This window comes from Gobio gobio, assembly GCF_949357685.1.
Source record: "Gobio gobio genome assembly, chromosome: 1".
Classification (NCBI taxonomy): domain Eukaryota; kingdom Metazoa; phylum Chordata; class Actinopteri; order Cypriniformes; family Gobionidae; genus Gobio; species Gobio gobio.
In genome coordinates, this window is record NC_137097.1 from 41090574 (window position 1) to 41114183 (window position 23610).

At 39.5% G+C, this 23610-nt stretch overlaps 1 protein-coding gene across 2 annotated transcripts in view; it reads left to right on the forward strand.

Moving 5' to 3' along the window:
- mgat3a (beta-1,4-mannosyl-glycoprotein 4-beta-N-acetylglucosaminyltransferase a) overlaps positions 1 to 20810 on the forward strand; it is a 46675-nt gene extending 25865 nt beyond the window's left edge. Inside the window, exons 2-4 of one of the 2 annotated variants that reach the window (XR_013816226.1) lie at positions 14484 to 14709; positions 17884 to 20113; positions 20399 to 20810. Coding sequence is in view for 1 of the 2 variants with exons in the window: in XM_079812734.1 (XP_079668860.1) it covers positions 14484 to 14709; positions 17884 to 19149 (1492 nt within the window). In the remaining variant the exon portion in view is untranslated. Of the gene's footprint in view, positions 1 to 14483; positions 14710 to 17883 lie in introns of both variants that reach the window. The other variant, XM_079812734.1, reaches the window with a different exon arrangement.
- Positions 20811 to 23610: the final 2800 nt, after the last annotated feature.

Genomic DNA, 23610 nt, shown 5'->3' on the forward strand with positions numbered 1-23610 from the left:
TTGAATTAATGTGAATTGATGCAATTTAATTCAATTAAAATTCAAGAAATTAAATTTGGCCAACTGAAAATTTTAGATGTGATCGCTCACTAGAAAATGTTCAATTGGGCACCTGATTTTTTTTTTTACAGTGAATGCAGTCCATGCTGTGAAGGTTTAAAATATGAACAGTATGTAAGAGTTAATCAACCAATAATTAAATAATATAATTTAACATTGTATTTCTTTTAATTTACCCTTAACATAATTGTAAAAAACAAAATTTCACTTTCTCAGGAGGAGCCATTCTTAAATATTTTGGTGGTCGTGGAGAAACATTTCATGAGGCTGACACAAATAAATATTTCCCACTGCCTTTCTTTTGAATAATTTTGTGTGCAACTTCAACATAGCTAATTTTCCTCTTGCCAATAAAAAATTTAGTTTTATAATCATAATTCACTATGTTGTCTAATTGTACTTTAATATTAATTTAAAATGAATGTGTTTTATCTACTCTGCATACTGTATTTATTATTAATTATATTATAATCTCAACAGCTGGAGGAGGTGACTCTACTGCTGCTTCAGTAGAGCATAGCGAGCCGCATACCACTATGGCTAATGTTGTAAGTTAGCTATATATTGTTAATGCTAAATTATTAATATTTATTTGTTTACAACAAATTGACCTTATGTATGAAAGAAATTTGCAAATCTGTAATCTTTACTTTTACTGTTTCAGTGAGTGTACTTTAATAAGCAGTAAAATAATTGTAGGCAATCATGTTAAAAGATATACAGATGAAATGTGTAAGGGTTAGATTGTATACAGTTGCTGGTTTGCGGTGCAATACTCCATTATTCCCTGCAAGGCAGGGCCCCAAAATTATCCAGCTTAGGGCCCCCAGATTTACAGAGCCGGCCCTGCTGACAAATGACCATGGTATAAACTGTATAACCCACGGCTAGCTGTGCATTAAACTATTTGAATGCACATCACGACCACGGAGGCCTCCACATTGTGCATTGAAAAAATTCAATGCACAGCTAGCTTGTAATGGATTATCCCTTACATATATTCTTACTATCACAGAACAACCTATTACATAATATCTTAGCAACCGCACAGCAATGCTCTGCAACTGCAACCATTCAGAATACCATAGCATTAAGGCTGCAAGTATGAATTGCTGTAAGAAGTGAATTATCTGTGTGTATGTGTGTACAGGCATATGTAGTTTATGAGAACACAAATGTGTATAATGACACAGGTATTACAACATAAACGTGGTTTATGAGGACACCTCCTGTGTCCTGATAAACCAAATGGCTTAAAAACATACTCAAGAAATGCTGAACATTTTCTGCGATGAGTAGGGTAGTTAAGGGTAGGGTTAGTGTAGGGTGATAGAAGATACAGTTTGTATTGTATAAAAATCATTACGCCTATGGAGAGTCCCTTTAAACCACATATATTTAAGTGTGTGTGTGTGTGTGTGTGTGTGTGTGTGTGTGTGTGTGTGTGTGTGTGTGTGTGTGTGTGTGTGTGTGTGTGTGTGTGTGTGTGTGTGTGTGTGTGTGTGTGTGTGTGTGTGTGTGTGTGTGTGTGTGTGTGTGTGTGTGTGTGTGTGTGTGTGTGTGTGTGTGTCTTTGCCTGTGTGTGTGCTCCCAAACCAAGAGAAGAGGGCTTTTGTACAGGCTGAGAAAAGTTGACATTTGAGAATTAGAAAAGGGGGAGCCTGGCAGAAAAAAAGGAGTCATTGTGCCCCTGGCATGGGTGCCCTCTGAAGAAACACTCACATACACGCTTACTTACACATTGTGAGACAGGAAGTGAGAACAGAGGATGATGGTCAACATAGTTTATTCTTTACTAAAGATAAGAGGGATCTTGCTGGATGCCCTTTTTAAATGGCACTCAAAAATGAAAATTCAGTCATTCTGTCACCCCCCTTCATATAGTTGGAAAACTGTATGGTGCTGTTTTTAAAAAATCTTATTTGCATCACCATTCAGATTTAAATATGTGAAGACGAAGTGCCATGGCAGTTGACTTTTTTGTCAACACCACGGTTCTTACAATATTTTTGCAAGAGCTTGACTAATTTGTTTATTCTCACGTACATACATTTTTCATACATTTCATCACATATTTTCTTAAAAAAATGATGCAGTTACAACTGCCGTTACTGTCATTGTATAGAAAGAGGTGCATGAATATATCCTGTTGTGTTCGGTGGGACAAGCAAGAACAAGCATTTAATCTGCCCCATTACTTCATCAGTTTGGGGATATTTTTAAGCTCAAATATATATCTTGAGTCACACCTTAACCAGCACCATTGTGTAGCTTCACCTTCAAGTATTTCATGAGTGATGATAACCAATAAAAAATAAAGCCTTGTTTTTCACAATATCATGGCTAAGCAGAGTCATGCTATACGAAACCGTCACAAGCTCGGGCAAGCACAAACTTTGCGGGTCTTCCGGTGAATGTAATCTTGTTATGTTTTAGATCCAGGACTTTGATGCTCTCAGGCTATGAAACATGTAAAACACAAAACCACCCAGTACAATCATTGTCTTATGATTTCAAGACAGATAAAACAAGACAGCTTTTAAAACTTAATTGGGTAGGATAAAGTGAGGTAAGCTGTCTGTTTTTCTTAAGGTGTGCTCTTGACAGATAGAAATAACATGGTTTAACCCAGTAGTTCCCAAACGGGGTGCGGCAATATAAAGGGATAGTGTACAGTCAGCAGATTGTTGAAAAAAGTAACCTCTGCAAGTCCTCACTGCAAAATTATCCACGCTCAACTAAATCAATTTTAATTTGTCATGTCTAGGTTTTTTTTTGTGTTTTTTTTATGTTCATGGTTCATGTCTTTTATTCTGTAGTCATGGTTCCTTTGTTTCCTGGTTTGTCATGTGATACTAGGCTTGTTTGAGATGCGCCTCGCCTCGCCTGAAATTCAGCCGAGACTAGGCGGCTGTAGTGAGGGGAGGAGTGAAAAAAGTGCAGGCAAGCCGGACAGTTCTCTCTTCTCGTAGTGGATCCGACACCTGCAAGATCAAAGGCGGATATCGCGGGATTCACACTCGTGCGCTTTGTTGCTGATAAACTGGATGTAATTTAAGTTCTGTTACTTTTATATGAAAATAAATATTATGAACAAGACACCCAAAGTTTTTGTTATTTATTTCCATTCGAAAGACGTGTTTATCAATCATTTTTACTTTAATTAGGCCTACATACATGTTTGTATATATATATATATATTTTTTTTTTATAAATATGACAACAATCACATAACCCACAGAGAGATCGCCTTTGTTAGAGAGTTTGGGAATATTCACACATAAAAACATGATATCAGAGTTTTAAAATCAAACATTTTGAAAAAGAACCATACATCACGGTTGTTTAAACCAATAAGCATTAAGCTGTGTCGTCAGCAAGTCGTTTCCCATCATGCTTTTGCTCAGCGCAGTCTGTGGAGAGCAGCTGCGCTCGACTGCAAAATCCGACACATCCGCCTTTCGCTCGCGAGAGTTTTTTGACATACGTCGGCATGACATCAGAGCAAGGCGGACCGCCCTCGGACACTTTTCTAACCGGCATGCATCTCGCGCTGATCACCGGTGATCGGTTCTGCGCAGATTTCGCTCATCTCAAACAAGCCTATTCTGCTCTGTTTGTCAATGGTTCATTGTTTTTGATTATTCATAGGTGTTCCTTGTTAGTCATTAGTCCTTGTGTGTGCATATATCGCCCTCATGTTACCGTTGTCTTTTGTCTAGTGTTATAACCTGTTAATCTGTTGGTGAGTTTTATGGTCATGGCGTTATCGTTCAGTTCAGTTTAAGTTATCGGTTTGTTTTGTTCACATTTTGGATTTATTTCAATAAAACACGTATACGCACAAATACTATTTAATAAATAAACTCATGTTAGGCAGCTTACGCAAATGATTATAATGTAGTGTGTAATATAATTTTCTTTAGGGGTGTTGTGCCATCTCCTGGAAATTAGTTTTTGCAGGGTGGGATGTCTGTTATTAGTAGTAGTAATCGAAGAAGCATAATTGAGTATTGCGGGGAGCCCGTGTAAAGAAACATGGTACTAATCTACAAGTTTGCAAAAGGACTTCCAGTGCCAGGGAAATGTAAAGACGATGAATCTACTTCAAACTCCACAACTAACAACACAACCAGACGCTAGTGGGGCAAGCAAAATCAAAATGAACTCATTATAATGAGTGATGCTGTCTACAAGGGAGGAAGATGACATGACTTGAAAATGTTCTCTACCAAAGGGGGGCTCAGCCGAAAACGTTTAGGAACGACTGGTTTAACCCAATACACTCACTTATATTTCAGGTGTGTAGTGTACTTGTAGTGCAAGTGTATTTCATTATATTCATCATTATTTTGTTCATAATATTAATTTTATTTATCAAAATGACCCTGTTCAAAAGCTGATGTACCTTTGAGTCTTAATACTTTGTGTCGTTTCCTGGATGATCCATGACTTTTGTTATTTTTGTTTTGTGATGGTTGTAGATGGTTGTCCCTTGTTTGTCCTGCCCAGTTTTCTTCAGAAAAATCCCCCAGGTCCTGCAAATTCTTTTGTTTTCTAGCATCTTTTGCATATTTGAATTTTTTTTTTGAATTTGAAGATCAAGGTAAATTGTACTTAATTTGTCTTCCTGGAAACAGGTATGTATCTTCTGTTTCTTCCGAAGGGCAGTACTAAAAATTATATTTTCCATAAAATAAGAAAAAATTTAGACCTCTTCATCCTGTTCAAAAGAACGCTGGGCAGTTTAACTTCTCAACAAACAAGAGACTCATGAACAACCATCACAAAAAATGAAAACAGCTGTGGATCATCCAGGTAACGACACAGTATTGAGAATCAATGGTTCGTAAACTTTTGAACGGGATAATTTTTATAAATTCTTTGTGGCCTATATTTATACATATTTTATGTAAAATATCTTATTCAGGAAACTAGTAAATAAAAATAACATACATTTTGTATGATCCCTTAGCCTGACAAGCCAGACCCACATCAAGATGTTAGGTCTGGGAACACAACACACCATTTGCAGGGCTCAATCCGAGGGGCGGGATAAACGGTTGTCTTTCAAATTCCCTCTGCACGCAATAGGATAGCACTACAACCAACCAGAGCAATGAAGAAGGTGAAGCGGAGCTAGTTGATAGATTAAACCTTCGCCGTATCCGGTCGGCAAAACTCAGAACACATCTTCCTTTCTTAAAGCTACACTGTGTGATATTTTCTCCCATCTAGCGGTTTAAAGGTATATGACCATCCAGTGAATATTAGTTTCTCTTCCTCTCAATTCTGATTTCGTTTGAACTCTTACGGTGGCCGATTTAGTCCAAGATTAATATGGCTTCCAGTTCGACCTCGTCCACATTCGACACGGTGCCATCGAGTGTTAAAAAGTGAAAGGCGAAGCTTGATGTTACGTTACACTTAAAGCAAACTAGGGTGAAGACTCAAATGCAGGAAGGGATGGTTGGTTTTATTGACAAATAAACATAATCAAAAACAAAAACCCACAGGGTGGAAAACATAACAAAACTAGAAACAAGGAAATAACATTTCAAAAACAAACAACATACCAAAAACAGGTGCAGGAGAGGGAGCGGATCACGGGGAAGGGAGACGTTAAACACTAATCAGATAACAAGGGGGAGGGATCAGACAGAGACACGAGCACATAGCCCAAAACAACACAACACCAAGTGCTCCACAAGACAGGACAGGCATGTGACATTACCCCCTCTTTAAGGAGCGGCTACCAGGCGGGGTGGGAGGGACAGACCAGGGCGAAACGAGAGGGACAGACCAGGGCGGGGTGGGAGGGACAGACCAGGGCGAAACGAGAGGGACAGACCAGGGTGAAACGAGAGGGACAGACCAGGGCGAAACAGACCCGAGCTGGACTGGAGGGACTGACCAGGGCGGTACTGGAGGGACAAACCACGGAGGAACGGGAGGGACAAACCATGGAGGAACGGGAGAGACAAACCAAGGAGGAATGGAGGAAACAGACCAGGGAGGAACGGAGGAAACAGACCAGGGAGGAATGGGGGAAACAGACCAGGGAGGAACGAGGGAAACAAAAGGTTTAGGCGGCCAGGCTGACCCGCAGAGTTTAGGCGGCCAGGCCGACCCGCAGAGTTCAGGCGACCAGGGCGGCGCAGGCAGAGCAGGGCGTCTGGGTGTCGCGCATGTAGAGCAGGGCGTCTGGGTGGTGCAGGCAGAGCAGGGCGTCTGGGTGGCGCAGTCAGAGCATGGCGCCGGGTCAGCGCAGGCAGAGCAGGGCCCACCGGAACAGGGACCACCGGAACAGGGACCACCGGAACAGAGTCCACCAGAACAGTATCCACCGGAACAGTATCCACCGGTACAGTATCCACCGGTACAGTATCCACCGGAACGGAGACTCCCGGAAACGGGTCCACCTGAACTGTATCGACCGGAACAGAGTTCACCAGAACTGTATCCACCAGGACGGAGATCACCGGAACTGGGACCACCGGAACTGGGACCACCGGAACTGGGACCACCGGAACTGAGACCACCGGAACTGTCGAGGAAGGAGTCCTTCTCCTCTTGCTCCGTTTCGAACCCCCCAAACTCAGGACCGCCGGAACTGGGACCACCGGAGCTGGGTCCCGCGGAACGGTATCCACTGGAACTGGGACCACCGGAGATGTCATCAACGCCTTGGCCACTCGCTCCTGCTCACGAGCGAGACCCTCCACCATCCCCTCAAAAGTTTTCCCATCAAACATGCTCCTAAACAGCCAGTCCATGGGCCCATCGATAGCATAAAAGAAAAGGTCCTTAAGAGGGCCCTCATTTAGCTTCAATCCCTCCGCAGCTGTAAGGAACTCGACCGCGAACTTCCGCAGATCGGTCCCTTGTTGGCGGAGGGATGCTAAGGTCTGAAACCTCAAGATACGCTCATAGTGGGGGCATGAGGCAGTGGGAGCGGGTAGATGGGGCGAAATCCTCCTCCGCTGAGTCTTCGACATGGTCGGTACGTTATGTTAAGTTACACTTAAAGCAAACTAGGGTGAAGACTCAAATGCAGGAAGGGATGGTTGGTTTTATTGACAAATAAACATAATCAAAAACAAAAACCCACAAGGGGGAAAACATAACAAAACTAGAAACAAGGAAATAACATTTCAAAAACAAACAACATACCAAAAACAGGTCCAGGAGAGGGAGCGGATCACGGGGAAGGGAGACGTTAAACACTAATCAGATAACAAGGGGGAGGGATCAGACAGAGACACGAGCACATAGCCCAAAACAACACAACACCAAGTGCTCCACAAGACAGGACAGGCATGTGACACTTGAATTCACGGGTATGTCCCTCTTTGGCTGATGTACTTTCAAGATGGAGGGGCAACATGGCGACCCGCATTTGAACCCATTACCGTATGTATTTTCAATGGCATGCATATTATAAACTTACGAGAATACTTTATTACTTGAAAGAAGTAAATATACATTAATGAGCACATATATTTTTGAAAGAACTAAGTGTTTTTAGCTAAGAATAAACTATAAAAGTAACACAGTGTAGCTTTAAGAACGACTTCAGTGCCGTTCTTTGTTCTTTTCTCAAAGAAAAGCTTAACTCCAAGTCTTCCAGAGTCGCAGCCAAAACCGATTCGAAAGGCCGCTGTCCGCCAGCTTCTTTGTTTACAAGTAGCACGCAGAACCAACGCAACTCTGCCGTCCTTATGTTAAGCCCGCCCACCAACTCCATATACAATGTGATTGGCCTGACTAGAGTTTGGTTTTTCCATGCAGCTCGCAAGCCAACGGAGAGATGCTAGACGCCCTGGCTGCAAATTACATTTGCTTCCGTTAGGGCGCGTCTACATTTCTAGGCTAATGATCCCTCTTATTTTGTTAAAATTATTCACAGATTCTGCAAGGGGTGTGTAAACTTTCAAGCAGGACCATATATATATATATATAATTCATAAAGATTTCAGTATTTAAAGTCTTGAGTCAGTCTTGGGTCTTTGTTACTTAATAATTGAAAACAGATGATTCATTATATGGTCACGTATTGACCTTTGTAACATATAATAAACCATGCTTGAACTGAAGTTTGAACATATCATTTGTAGTTCAGCAATAGCTCCTGTTTGTCCTGTTCAATATTAACATTGGGAGCTGAGGAAAAACAGGTGATGGGAGAAAAACCGAGCTCACGGTCAGGAAAAATATAAGGGCTGGTTATGCTTGGAATGACAAAATTTGACACTTGAGGGTTTCATGTAAAAAGTTAAATAATAGTAAAAATAATAGTTAAGGAATTAGAATTTAATGTCACACACACACACACACACACACACACACACACACACACACACACACACACACACACACACACACACACACACACACACACACACACACACACACACACACACACACACACACACACACACACACACACACACACACACACACACACACACACACACACACACACACACACACACACACACAAAAACACTATTTACCACTGTGTCACATTACCTTTCCTTTTAATCACACGTTTTAATCTTTTGGGAATTTAGGATGCTAATTGTTGCAGTTTTAAAAATGTTGCCCAATCTCGCCTTATATAAGACATCTGGGGCCAGTTGCATAAACTAAGCCATTATGTTAAGACAGTGTCTTAACCCTTAATCGTCCCTTGGGGTCCAGCTGACCCCACTGGACTTTTCCTCCATTTTTTAAAAGTGTTCCCTTCATCTCAGGGCCATGAGACTCGGTGACTTTTCCTAAATAATCTATCTAAACATGCACAAAAAATCTGGGCTTGATTTGGTTGTTCTAAAGGTGTGTAAAAAAAAAATTACCGTTTAAGTCCCTCGGGGTCAGATTGACCCCACATTGAAAATGAATGGGAAAGTGTAAAAAATACATTTGTTTTCACTTTTTTTGTCAATTTGTTTTTACTAAATCCAGTATAAATCTGAAAATGTCCACATTTATATCAAGGTCTGGTCCTAGAGCATAAACACAAAGTAGAACGAACTTTCTGTCTCATACACACACGCACACACACACACACACACACACACACAAACACACACATGTGTGTGACTGCAACAGAGAGCATTTTTATAGAAACTGGTAAATAAAATCAACAAAACTGGCATAAATCTGAAAGATTTTCATACATAAATGAAGGACTAATACTAGAGCACAAATGCAATATGGAACAAGCATGTTCACTCACACGCGCACACACACACAAACACAAACACAGGTGTCTGGAGCATTTTTTTGAATTTTGGCAATGAATGGGAAAATGTAAAAAATGCTTTTTTTTCACTTTGTTTGTAAAAAAAAATCAACTAAATCCAGTATAAATCTGAAAATGTCTACATTTATATCAAGATCTGGTCCTAGAGCATAAACACAAAGTGGAACGAACTTTCTGTCTCATACACACACGCACACGCACACAAACACACACATGTGTGACTGCAACAGAGAGCATTTTTATAGAAACTGACAAATAAAATCAACAAAACTGGCATAAATCTGAAAAAATTCCATATACATAAATGAAGGACAAATACTAGAGCACAAATGCAACATGGAACAATCATGAGAAAGAGAGGGAAAAGGGCAAATAAAAGAAAGATGAAAGGCAGCTTAACTTTTGCATAACTTCCCTATGGACCTCTATTGGATAATGTGGTCATTGCACTCTCTTTCTCTTTAACTATAATTCCTAAAGTTTTTCCACAAACCTACAGATGGCGGTATTCTATCCCTAACACATAGAGCAATGTCCAAAAACTATTTATATTTATTTAAGATCATCATTCAAGTGATTTTTTCATTAAAAAATGATTTTTAATGAGCCAATTTATGACATAGTTAAGTATTTGTGCAGTAAATAGGTAAAAAACTACCAAATACCCACAAAAACACAGCATAAATGTATAGTTGAGAAGTAAATAAAAAAAATGATATATAGTTTTCCATGTAAAAAAATTATATTTCCTTATGCAATCACTCTGTAAAAGTTTGGGGTCTATCTGACCCCAAGGGACTCAAACGTAAACCCTACTTGAGGGGCGATTAAGGGTTAAGGTCTAATATGAGCCAGCAGTTAGGCAAGTGGCATTCAGTCTTACTTTTCGTATCAAATTAAGCCAGTCCATGTTTTTATGTAACTGATTTAAAAAAATTATGAACAGTTGTAACGATTATCCACTGGAGGCAAGTTGAGAACCCAAGTGCAGTTTATTTACAAGGTGATACACAGAATCCAATGGTGACTTTGACTTGATGTAACATGAATTGAAATGAAACAGACTTGACTAAAAAACATGACAGACATTCACCAACAGCGGTTACACATAACAATATTCGACAAAGACACAAGGCAAACATGAGGGCTTAAATACACACAGACTAATGACAAGACAAGTGACACCTGTGAACAGTGATGAGACAATGAACCAATGACATGACACAACACAAACCGAATCGTCAACACGTCAACATGAACCGTCACCAGAACACCCTGTGACAACAGTCTTAAAGAAAACAATTTATGTCTAACTTGTAAGACTAGTCTTAACGGTTTATGCTACCGGCCCCTGCTCAACAGTCTGGTCGTCATTGTCTGATTCTCCTTTTCATGATGGGCCATACATTCAAGCTCAGTCAAGCACATCCCTACTACGGTGTAGAGTGTCTACGAAACCACTCTGTTGTAGCACATGCAGATCAGTGTTAATTTTGACAGCAAATTTTGATTTAGTTTTAGTCATAGTCTTTTGACTAAAATGCCATTTAGTTTTAGTCATATTTTAGTCACCTGAATTGTTTTTAGTTTTAGTCTAGTTTTAGTCGACTAAATATCATAAGATTTTAGTCGACTAAATCTACAGTAGATTTAGTCGACTAAAATCTAATGAGTTTAGTTAAATTGTAATACATTAAGCATTTAAGCATTACATAACGACTGTCACTTGAACTGACATTTTGACATCATTTTGTTTTTGACATTAAAAATACACGAAAGAGCTTAATTCACTTTTTTGTTTGTTTTTTAAAAACATCTATATAGTTTTTATAACTTTGTATTTCTGTTTTAGTTAGTAGGCCATATCAGGTTAAGCTAAAGCTTCAAATAAGTTTGTTTATTTATTTATTTTATTTCAGTTAGCATTTATTTAATTTCAAGTAATGAAGATTTTTTAAATTGTTTTAGTTAACTATTATAACCCTGATACTTTATTGAATATGTGTCAAATACTGGTCTTTCCTCCTGACTATGAATTAAATGGGAATTAAATTAAATACAGTTTATTGTGTAACCAAAAACGAATATATAATGCGTGACTTTTAATGATAAACAAGCTCGAAATACACCCGGACTCTTATTTTGAAATGTCTACGCCTCTGTAGCAGTGGCAGGCTGGCAGCTGTTCATTCAAGTTCAGATGAGGAGATAAAATATGGGTTGTTACAGCCGTCTAAAACATATTACTATATAAACATCGTAAAGTAAACATTTTCATTATTCATCAGCATTAGTTCATAAACAATTGCCTGGCATAAATGTGTGTTATTCATTGATTGTGAGCCACTCTGGAGCGCTGGATTGGGGATGCGGGGGTGAGCCTTTTTTACAGTCTATGGGGTGAGCCTGTAGAAGCGCAACAGCGCCGTGTTTTCCAGCGGTTAGATCAGCACGTCCAAATCAAATGTGGCATCTGTTACACAGGACATCAGTTCTGACTGGATCTCTTCCCTAATCGTCCCTCCCTAACATTTTCGTCTCGTTTTTATTTGTTGACGAAAATGACAGTTGATTTTCGTTATAGTTTTTGTTATCCAACACTAGTTTTTATTTAGTTATCGTCTCGTTTTCGTCAGTGAAAAAAGGTCGTTGACGAAAATTATTCGTCAACGAAATTAACACTGATGCAGATTGAGGCCTGGCATTGTCCATTGTCTTGCTTCCCAGGAAATTTCCCTGGTTATCTTGATGACAGTTTATATCTCTGTGCAATCCCAAATGCCTCCACGTCAGTGGTACCTTCACACAAATTTGAGTTTAGTTTATTTATTTACAGGGGCTGTGCACATTAATAAACACGAATCTAAATGTGCCAGAATTAGCCCAAATGGCTTTTTTTCATCTGCAGGCCCTTGACAGAAGTGTTAAAAAGTCAACCTAAAAAAAAATGCCACACAAAAGTCACCCATGCCATTTACACTGATGGTGCAACACTGTAAATGGCATGGGTGACTTTTGTGTGGCATTTGTTTTTTAGGTTGACTTTTTAACACTTCTGTCAAGGGCCTGCAGATGAAAAAAAGCCCAAGACAAAGCCCAAGACAATAGATCAGTTCTATGCAGTTCTATACCATAACAGATGTTTGCTTTTTTACCTGTCGCCGATTAAATTCTGGATGGTCCCTTTCATCTTTGGGACTGAAAACTCGATGTCTGTTTTTTTGTCCGAAAAACAAGCTGAAAAATGGATTTATCTGACCGCAGCACACATTTCCACTGTGTTTTGGATCATCTGAGATGTCTGCATAGAACTGATCTATAGCTTTCTCCTTGCAAAACTGAGAATCAAATTGCATTTGTTGATGCAGCATCAGACTGTGTTAAGTGACAACGGTTTCCCAAAGAACTCCTGAGTACATGTGACTGTACAGAGTAGCTTGACGGTTTCTCAAACTATGCCATCTGAGAGCTTGAAGGTCCCGCACATTCTTGACCTACCATAGATTTCTCTGGATTCCCTTAATCTATCACAATAGTAGCCTATGTATTGTAGATGGTGAAAGATTCTTTGCTATCTTGCATTGAGAAATGTGATTTTTGAATTGTTTGACAATTCTCTCATGAAACTTGGCACAAGATGCTGAGCCATGACCCATCTTTGCTTGCAAAGACTGAGAAGCTCTTTTGCACCCAAACGCAATACCCTCACCTATTACCAATTCACCTGCTAATTGTGGACTGTTTAAAAAACTTTTACTTTGCCTCTGTGCCAAACTTTTTGGAGTGTGTTGCAGCCATAAAAATCAAAATGTGTTTATATTTACAAAATACAATTATGTTGGTCATAACTAGGTTCCTCAAAAATGTTTTCTGTGATTTAATCGTGATTAAACACAATTAAAAACACGTTTTTGTAAGTTTTAATATTTTATAATGTAAGAATTTCACAGTTAATCTCCAAATGAATGCAGAAACAACATAAAGGCCGTATATCTTAAAGTCTTGTTTAATGGCATCTTTTTATGAAAAAAAATAGTATCACTGATACTAATACAGCTACTGATGTCTTGAATTTTTTTTTTGAACATTAACTATAGCCATTCAACATTACAGTGTAATTGAAACTATAATTCTTTTTTTAACATTAGGCTTTTAAAAATATACCAGTGTTTAATTTAAGTGAACTTAAAACAATCCTCACATAAACTGTTAATTGCGTTAAATATTTTTAACACATTAAACAAAAAAAAATTGCATGTGTTAGCGTTGACAGCACTAATATATACTGTATATACAGTTGCAATCGAAATTAAAACAATTCAAGTAAACTATTATAGAAAGTTTACCAATACACATTTGAGTGATTCTGAGAACATAAAATTGATGAGAAATTAAAAAATTATTCAACCCCCAAAAGTCAAATTTTGTGCAGAATCTTTCATTCTTTAATAATCACCTCCAATAAACGCTGCCTGTAAGTGCTTAGAAGCTTCTGTCACGTCTCTGCTGCAATCTCGGCCCATTCCTCGCTTGAAAAAGCTTCCAGATCACTGATAATCTTTGGTTTTCACGTTACGACTGCTTTCATCACATTCCACCAAATATTTAAATGAGATTAATAAATCTGAAGACTGTACAGGCCACTCGAGAACATTCTATGACTGATCCCTGAACCAAGCTTAAGTAAATTTGGACATGCAGTGTTCTTCTTATACTCTGCATTGAAATGTTTTTTCCTCCTTTCATCAGATCATCTTGCAAGTCTTTGGCAGTAAATTGAGGGTTTTTCTCAGTTGCTCTGATCAAACATTTTATTCCCCATTATCATAATGTGCTTTTACTTCAAAACCATCAATGGTTTTCTGGTACAACAAATTAGACTAAACTTATGAATAAGGCTGCCAGCTGAGTCTCTTTTAGTGTTTTGGAAATGTAGTGTTTAGGAACTTTTAGTGTTTTGGAAAACTTCTTGTAGCCATAGACTTTCTAATGTAATAAAACAATTTGTTCTCTGCTGCTATTTAATTCTCTGTTACTTTGACAGTAATACGCTTACGCTGGGACATTTTACATTAGCACCAACTGGATTTTCAACTGCATTTTTGAAATTGTATGTTAATGGCTAAGTTTGTTGTTTTTTTCTTCTGTGTTATAGGATAAGAATACGGAGGCATAAGGTCTTCCTGTTGTGCTTACTGGGGATTTTTGTAATTTCCTTCCTCCATTATTACAAAGCCCTGCACAATATTTCACTGCTGCAGGAGCTCTCATCTCCGTCCACCCATCTAAAGACTTTGAAGTTGTTCAGTGGGATCTTCTGGAGTTTTCCGGCTACTGACTTCAACTCCCAGAATGACATCTACAAACACAGCCACCTGAAGGTAGAGGCGATGAGGGTGAAAAAGTTTCTGGTTGGGTCACATAGTCTCATCTTCAGACTTCAGCTTAATATATACAGTATATATAAACCGATCAGGCATAACATAATGACCCGTCGAGGCATGGACTCCACTAGACCCCTAAAGGTGTGCTGTGGTATCTGGCACCAAGATGTTAGCAGCAGATCCTTTAAGTCCTGTAAGTTGCGAAGCACATCCCACAAATACTCGATTGGATTGAGATTTGAAGGCCAAGTCAACACCTCAAACTCTTGTTGTGCTTCTCAAACCATTCCTGAACCATTTTTGCTTTGTGGCAGGGCGCATTATCCTGCAGAAAGAGGCCACAGGCACCAGGGAAAGCCGTTTCCATGAAAGGGTGTACATGGTCTGCAACAAAGCTTAGCTAGATGGTACGTGTTGAAGTAACATCCACATGGATGGCAGGACCCAAGGTTTCCCAGCAGAACATTGCCCAAAGCATCACACTTTCTCTGCCGGCTTGTCTTCTTCCCATAGTGCATCCTGGTGCCATGTATTCCCCAGGTAAGCGACGCACACGCACCTGGCCATCCACGTGATGTAAAAGTAAGCGTGATTCATTAGACCAGGCCACCTTCTTCCATTGCTTCATGGTCCAGTTCTGATTTTCATGTGCCCACTGTTGGCGCTTTCAGCAGTGGACAGGGGTCAGCATGGGCACCCTGACTGGTCTGCGGCTATGCAGCCCCATACACAACAAACTGTGATGCACTGTGTATTCTGACACTTTTCTATCAGAACCAGCATTAACTTCTTGAGCAATTTGAGCTACAGTAGCTCCTCTGTTTGATCGGACCACAGGCCAACCTTCGCTCCCCCCGTGAATCAATGACCCTGTCGCCAGTTCACCACTGTTCCTTCCTTGGACCACTTTTGATAGATACTGACCACTGCAGACCGGGAACACCCCACAAGAGCTGCAGTTTTGGAGATGCTCTGACCAAGTTATCTAGCCATCACAATTTGGCCCATGCCAAACTCAATCAAATCCTTACGCTTGCCCATTTTTCCTGCTTCTAACACATCAACTTTGAGGACAAAATGTTCACTGGCTGCCTAATATATCCCACCCACTAACAGGTGCTGTGATGAAGAGATAATCAGTGTTATTCACTTCACTTGACAGTGGTAATAATGTTATGCCTGATTGGTGTGTGTGTATGTATATAGATATAGATATAGATATAGATATAGATATAGATATAGATATAGATATAGATAGATAGATATATTAGTCATGAAAAATGAAAGGACACCCTTTTGAATTCTGTGGTTTTACGTGTCAGGACATAATAAAAAATCATCGGGTCCTTGGCAGGTCTTAAAATTAGGTAAATACAAACTCAGATGAACAACAATACATGACATATTGTACTGTGTCATTATTTATTTAACAAATACCAGGCCATTGGATAAGCCATGGGTGACAAAGCAAGTGCACCCTTACTGCTTCTATGGGAATTAAGAGGGTAAGTAGCAGTCAGGCACTGCTAATCAAATGACCTTGATTAATTTATCACCAGCAAGTGTGATCACTTCTATAAAAGCAGAAGTTTTGGCAGTTTGCTGATCTGGAGCATTCAGGTGTGTGTTGAAACACAATGCCAAAGAGGAAAGACACTTTATCTATAGGGAAGCAATTGTTGCTGCCATCAATCTGAGAAGGGTTCCAAGGCAATTACCAAACAATTTGAAGTACATCCTTCAACAAAGATGAATATTATTCAAAAGTGGAAAACATTCAAGACAGTTGCCAATCTTCCCATTGGACGTCCCAGCAAATTCCACCCCAAGGTCAGACTGTGCAATGCTCAGAGAAACTGCAAAAAATCCACGAGCTTTGATGATTTGGGCTTGTTTTGCAGCCCCGGACCTGGGCACCTTGCAGTCTTTGAGTCAACCATGAACTCGTCTGCATACCAAAGAATTCTAGAGTCAAAATGTGGGGCCATCTGTCCAACAGCTAAAGCTTGGCCGAAATTGGGTAATGCAACAGAACAATGATCACAAGCACATCAGCAACTCTACACCAGAGTGGCTGAAACAGAAAAGAATCAAAGTGTTGCAATGGTCCAGTCGAAGTCCAGACCTCAACCCGACTGAAATGCTGTGACGGGACCATAAGAGAGCTGCGCATAAACAAATGCCCACAAACATCAATGAACTGAAGCAACGTTGTAAAGAAGAGCAGGCTAAAATTCCCCAGAACGATGGGAGAGACTGATAAAGTTATATAGAAAACGACTACTTCAAGTTATGCCTGCTAAAGGTGGCTCTACAAGAAATTGAGCGTCAGCGTCAGTTCTGGCAGGCCAAGTAGTCAAGACGCTGCTAACGCTATTGGTAACAACACTGTCTCATCAGCTGATTTGCATCAGCTGTTTCAACTCCCCTCGTTACTAATGGCTACGCTAAAAGCAGGGCGCCTATTTAAAGCAGATCAAGTTCGCTCTTACTACTAGCTGCTCGCTGCTTTGCAACCCGCCACCTCCCCACCTCCTCCTGTCGTGTATAACGTGGCATTTGTTTATGTCATCGTTGCTGCTCTGTTCATAGGGGGAGTAGTTAAGCTCTCCCAGTCCTAAACTGGTAAGCTTTCCCTGATGCTGCTGCTGTCCTCTGACTCTCTGCTATTTCATGGTGCTCATGAAAGGTCAGAGGACTCCCTGAACAGAGCCATACCGCCAAAAACAAATTTAATTCAGAATTCATAAACTGATTGCAATTCAATAAAAATTTCTAAATCATTTTTATTGTCATGTGTGTTCTTGACTTAATGGACCTGACAGAAATTTTATTATAGGGTGTACTTAGTTTGGTACTTTCCATTTTGGCCTAGTCTTTGTTAGATAAATAATGACACAGTGTAATATGTCATGTGTTGTTAAAAACCAGATGATTTTTTATTATGTCTTGATATGTAAAACCATACAATTCAAGAGGGTGTTCTTTCTTTTTCACATGACTGTATATATATATATATATTATATTATTATATTTTTTCACATGACTTAATGTATATATATATATATATATATATATAATATATATATAAATATTTGAGTGTCCAAATAACTGACAGATTAGATAACAATAAAACTATATATAATAATAATCTTCTTTTCCTCCAAACAGGCTAAACTTGACTCAAATGTGATTCTGACAGATCCTCCAGATGGAACACTTCATAAACATCCCTTTGTACTCCATGATGATTCCACACCCTTTTTCATCCAAACCAAATCCGGAGCTGTGTGCTACCGTGAGGGGACGGATATGGACAACTCTGCATCTCACCGCAGGTTACTGCAACATAACAACAAGAAAAACACCTCCAAAGACAACATAATAAATGCAGGCAAGAAGGTGGTTCGGTGTCCCTGTCAGCAGGGTTGGCACGGCCCTCACTGTGGCATACCTACAATTGTGTATCACTCCAATCTCCCGTCCAAGTCAAAAGTAACACCCAGAAAAGTTCCACGTCGAGTCATCAATGCCATAAACATCAACCACGAGTTTGACCTACTACACGCTCGATTTCACGAACTCGCAGATGTCGTGGACGTGTTTTTGGTTTGCGAATCCAACTTTACCGCGTATGGTGAAACGAGACCTCTTTATTTCCTGCAGATGATCCTAAACGGAACGTTTGATTACATTAAGCACAAGATTCTGTACATCTTCCTCGATCACTTTCCAGATGGCGGCCGTGCGGACGGCTGGATCATGGATGATTACCTGCGCACATATTTGACCAAAAATGGAATGTCGAGGATTCAGGGCCTCAAATTGGACGATGTTTTCCTCATCAATGATGCGGATGAAATTCCTGTTCGAGATGGAATCCTTTTCCTTAAACTCTACGACGGCTGGACGGAACCGGTCGGGATACACATGCGCAAATCCCTATATGGATTTTACTGGAAGCAGTTCGGAACGCTTAACATCTTATCTGCTTGCACGGCAGCTATGCTCTTTAAGGTTTACAAGAATGATGGGATTCTTCTTCGGCGCCGGTCCTATTATTCCATGTCGGGATTCCGGGAATATGAGAACTCCACTGGACGCATTCTATTACCGTGGGCCATTGGAAGCCCGGTTCACTATGCTGGATGGCACTGCTCTTGGTGTTTCAAACCAGAAGGGATTTATTACAAGCTCATATCAGCCCAGAATGGAGACTTCCCACGTTGGGGCGATTACGGGGAGAAAAAGAATTTAAATTATATTAAAGAGTTAGTACGGACAGGGGGTTGGTTTGATGGGTCTGTGCCAAACTACCCACCCACAGACACCGAAGAGCATATGTATGCTCCCAAATACCTCCTGGATAACTATAATAAATATAGCTACTTGCTGGAGAACCCATATGCCAAAGAGAAACATACAAAGTTAACCTGATGGTTTGTATCCTAATGGTTTCTGGATTAATAATGGCGATTTTTTATATATCGGGATTGTGGTATAAATTGCATTAGTACACTTTGATTCTCAAGATAGGTCAACACTAAAGCTCCGGAGGTTGACGCCACACAGCCTAAACTCCGCCATTTTGGCAGGCAATCAGGGGAGTGCTAGAGCGGCTGTAGCATTGGTATCTATGAAATAATTTAAAACCGGACTGTTTAAACCTTACTATTTCAACATGATGGACATGATGGACAAAAAAGCTGATGTGCACCAGGATGCCAGAACAGGCGGGGGAACGCAAAGGGGAAATCCTTTTATCGTAGTACGTTGTTGAAATGCCGTGAATTTCAGTTCATTCTTCATTCTTAACTACTTTTGCCTCACGTAACTAATGATAAAAATAAGTTCCCATTACATACGATACTTAATCATGAATAACAGAAGTGCTTTTATAAATAAATAACATTCAGAAACTGTAGGCTTTTTGAAATGAAATTAAGGATCAATAAATAAATACTTAAACAAAAAAATAAGAAATGGCATTTATTAATTATGACATGCACAACACGGACCTATGGAACAGATGCACACAGCAGCGCTGTTTTGGACGGGTTCGTGTTAACCGCTAACATATAACGTTAATCTGTTCACATGTTTTCTCCCTTAAAATGTAAGCGCACGTAGGCCTATCTATATGTCAGCATTATCATATACGTGTAAAGAATTGAAGTCTGTCTGTCACATCGGTTCTGTGTCTGGCACTTTGTGGGACTTTTATGTTGTAGTTTATCTGTGCATTGTCTGTTATCTTTTGTGTCCTGTTTTCTGTGGAGTTTTGTAGTTTTTCATGTTGATTTGTTTTCCGAGGGTTTCCAATTCACCACTACCCTTGTTATCTTGTTAGCCTTGTTCCCTTGTGTATACAGTATATACCCCAGTGCTTCAGTTGTTCTCTGTCGGTCGTTGTTTAATGTTTGCTGTTATGCAGGTGTTCTCGGTTCTCTGTTCCCTGTGTTTTCTTTATGTTGGCTCAGTGTTATTTTGTTCCTGTTTTTTTATATTTTGATTTTCCTTGTGTTCCGTGTCATGTAAAACAAGAGCGTATTGATGCAGTTCAGTCTGCCTGCTATTCTATCTGTTAATGTTACTCCTGATCGGAGGCTTCCGTAAATATTTAGTTTATACATAGATTTCAACTAAGTTTAATGGTGCAACGCAAAAATATTTAGTAGTGCATAAGTTGTAACTTAGTGCCCATTTACATCAACACTAGGTTAGTTGTAACTTGCACACAGCTGTCATGTGAAAAGCGCCCCGGGGGCATTATAGGGATTATGTAATGTTTAATCTATTAAGTTTTGCTATATGTACAAGTCTATGTCTTTTGAATTAAAGTGCGCAGTGAACTCTGTTGCCTTGAAACTCATGCTGGCGCTGACTGTTCCTGCCTGTCAAAATGGCGTCTAAACAGAATGGGTCACGTGACCTCCGGAGCTCTATTCTCTCCATTTTTTACAGTAAAAATATTTAAAATCAGCATGATGTCAAAATGGACAAATTTTCTATGGAATATTGCTGTAATTATCCATTCATTATTTTTTTAATTCATGTGCTCTCATACTCTTAATCAAAATAAATTCCTCTCTTGCAGCATCTCTTCTCTGATGTGTTTACTGGCACGAGGGCGGGGCAACTTGTCACTCACATAAGATCGACTAATAGCAAGCCACAACAATTCAATCATTTCCCCATGGACAAAATCAAGTCCCGCCCTACATTTTTTTTTGTTTGAGAAGTTCTGTCATGAAACTCTAGATGGCACAGGCTAATAGGTCCTTAAAGGTGGCGTAAGTGGTATTTCAAAACTGCAGAGTACCAAAACAAATGTATAGCCAATCAGCAGTAAGGGGCGTGTCTACTAATGACGGGGAGAAGAGAGCGCTCAGTGCACGTCATTATTCAAAAGACACGACGCAGGACGGACAATAGCCGAGCGACGACAGAAAGAGAGAGATGGCAGATAAAAAAAACAAATGTGGAAATGTGAAAGAAGGCTTACGATCAGGCAAGAAGTAGGACCTGTAAATATCAGATCAGCTTTCCAGCGCTGGAGAGAACTCAAGGAGCGAAGGCTGAGGCACCTTTATTACTTCTCAATAGGCGAGTGACATTGATTTTGTTTTGTTTCACAGAACTAATATATGCTGGCTTTTGCTTGAATATGGTCATGTGTCATGTTTGCTTGCTTGTCCATTTGCAATCTTATTGTCGTTCACTTCAGCGATGATAATTACCCATTAATTTCCACACCGAATAAGCCTGGAGCATCTAAACCTCCTCCACTGTCTGTTTCAAGCGTCAGCTCCCAAAGTGTGTCATAAAAGTAAGATAATATACTCCTAATATATGTTTGTTTCCTTTGGTTCCTCTTTTCGGGATCAATATAACCCTCTAATCTTGTCATATTTATAATATGTTTGTTAGTTGGTCTGTCGTGCTCGTGCTATCAAGTTTTTCATGAGAACTGTGTTTGTGTTTTTGCGATGGAGGGGATGACTTTTTCACTGAACATTCGACCTGGATTACCATAGTAACACACATTGCTTTCACTTATTGATGACATCATACCCTCAGCCGGCTGGCACAGCAGATTCCACCATAACCGTTGCCTGGGTTATGTATGTGTGAGGCGGAGCTATCAAAATGGGGCGTGTTTGTTTTCAAACAGTCGGTTACCAGAAAGCACTTACTCCACCTTTAACTCAACTGCTTGCAAACACATCATCTATAGGGCACATCTGATTGGTTCCTGCTGTATCAGTAGCCAATGAGCTTGCATGCTCAAACTTCAAATACTTGGTTAACATTTGCCTTATAGGAATACAACACACTTTCAGAAACCCTCCATCTTCCCCAGCTCCACCTGTATAGATCTGCTATGGGTAATTCATGTACGCTATATTGTACAGCAGCAGGGCCGTGCAGAGAGTTCTTCAGAGGCAGGGGCTCAAATGTAAAAAAGGGGCAATATGTAGCCTAAATATATATATATTAGGGGTGTAACGGTACACAAAACTGACGGTTCGGTAAGTACCTCGGTTTTGAAGTCACGGTTCGGTACAGCAGTTTTACAAAATTGCTTTTTATTCATTTTTATTCAACAGTGGTTTAATGAAAAAAAAATGTGTCTGTCCTTAAATGAATTCAGTTATAACTAAAAGTTTCTTAAAGATAATGCTGTAAACTATATAGGGAGCCCTTACATATTAAAGATTAACAACAGAGCCCAAACTATTAGCCTAAATTCATTTGCTATTTATTTTTAGATATAATAATCAACACTCATAAGCTTCACAAGGCAGTTTTTGCATTAACATCTAAATCTAATCATTATTATTTTTTCTCCAACTCGTTGAAATATAATCATTTAGTGGCTGTAATTTTCATGACAGGTTTATTTAAACATACATTAAATAAACAAGACATCACTAACAGGCTAAGTGGTATATAATGAATATATACATGGCTAATATAACGAATATATAGGCTATAGTGCATGTATTCAGTGAAAGTGTTAATCTCTCTAGTGAACTCACAGCTGTGGACACTGAATGACTTCTGAGGTAAATGTGATTCTACATGACATTGTTTGTTTACAAGCTGTTTTATTGTCTTTCCGCGGTTGAAACACCGATGGAGCGATTACACAACATATAATACGTTTCAGTAAGTTGTAATGTATCCTCAACATACCTTTAGATATTCATTTCTTTAGGAAGAGATGATCGCGTTCACTCGCGCTGCCGCTTGAAGTTGAAATGATACGCGTCTATCTGTCACGTCACATAATAGAGCGTTAAAACGGCATTTATCGTTTGAATTTCGTGATAAAATGGACTGAATACTTAATATGTTCGTGTGGGAACTCGGATTGAAGTGTGTTCCGCGCTTTAAACAGGCCGACTGTTAACTGTTATAGATTGCATTCATAACCGTTCGGTACACGCGCGCACCGTACCGAAAGCCTGAAACGTAGTTCGTCTGTCCATGTAGTTTTCAACCGATTTATGAATAAGAACAGAAAATTACCGCTCCACTTCACATGCCCAATGGAATTTGAACTTGCTTTGCCAGATCACGATTGGTTTGTGTATATACATGACAAACGGGCATTGAATTGTGTAATACTTTAAAATATATAATATATAGATTTGTAATTAAATCAACACATTAGCTCTGATTATGGATGGAAAAAAATAGGCTATTGGTTTACTTTTTTTCCGTAAGGCCACACACTCTCTGAAAGGACCATATTTGGCTCGAGAGCCGCTTCCGAACAGAGGAAAATCAGCAATCAATCAAAACGCACGCAACCCATAGCAACGCGTTATGGCAACGCCTCAACAGAAATTGTCCGACTTTTGAGCCGTTCGTTACTATTGTATACATTGT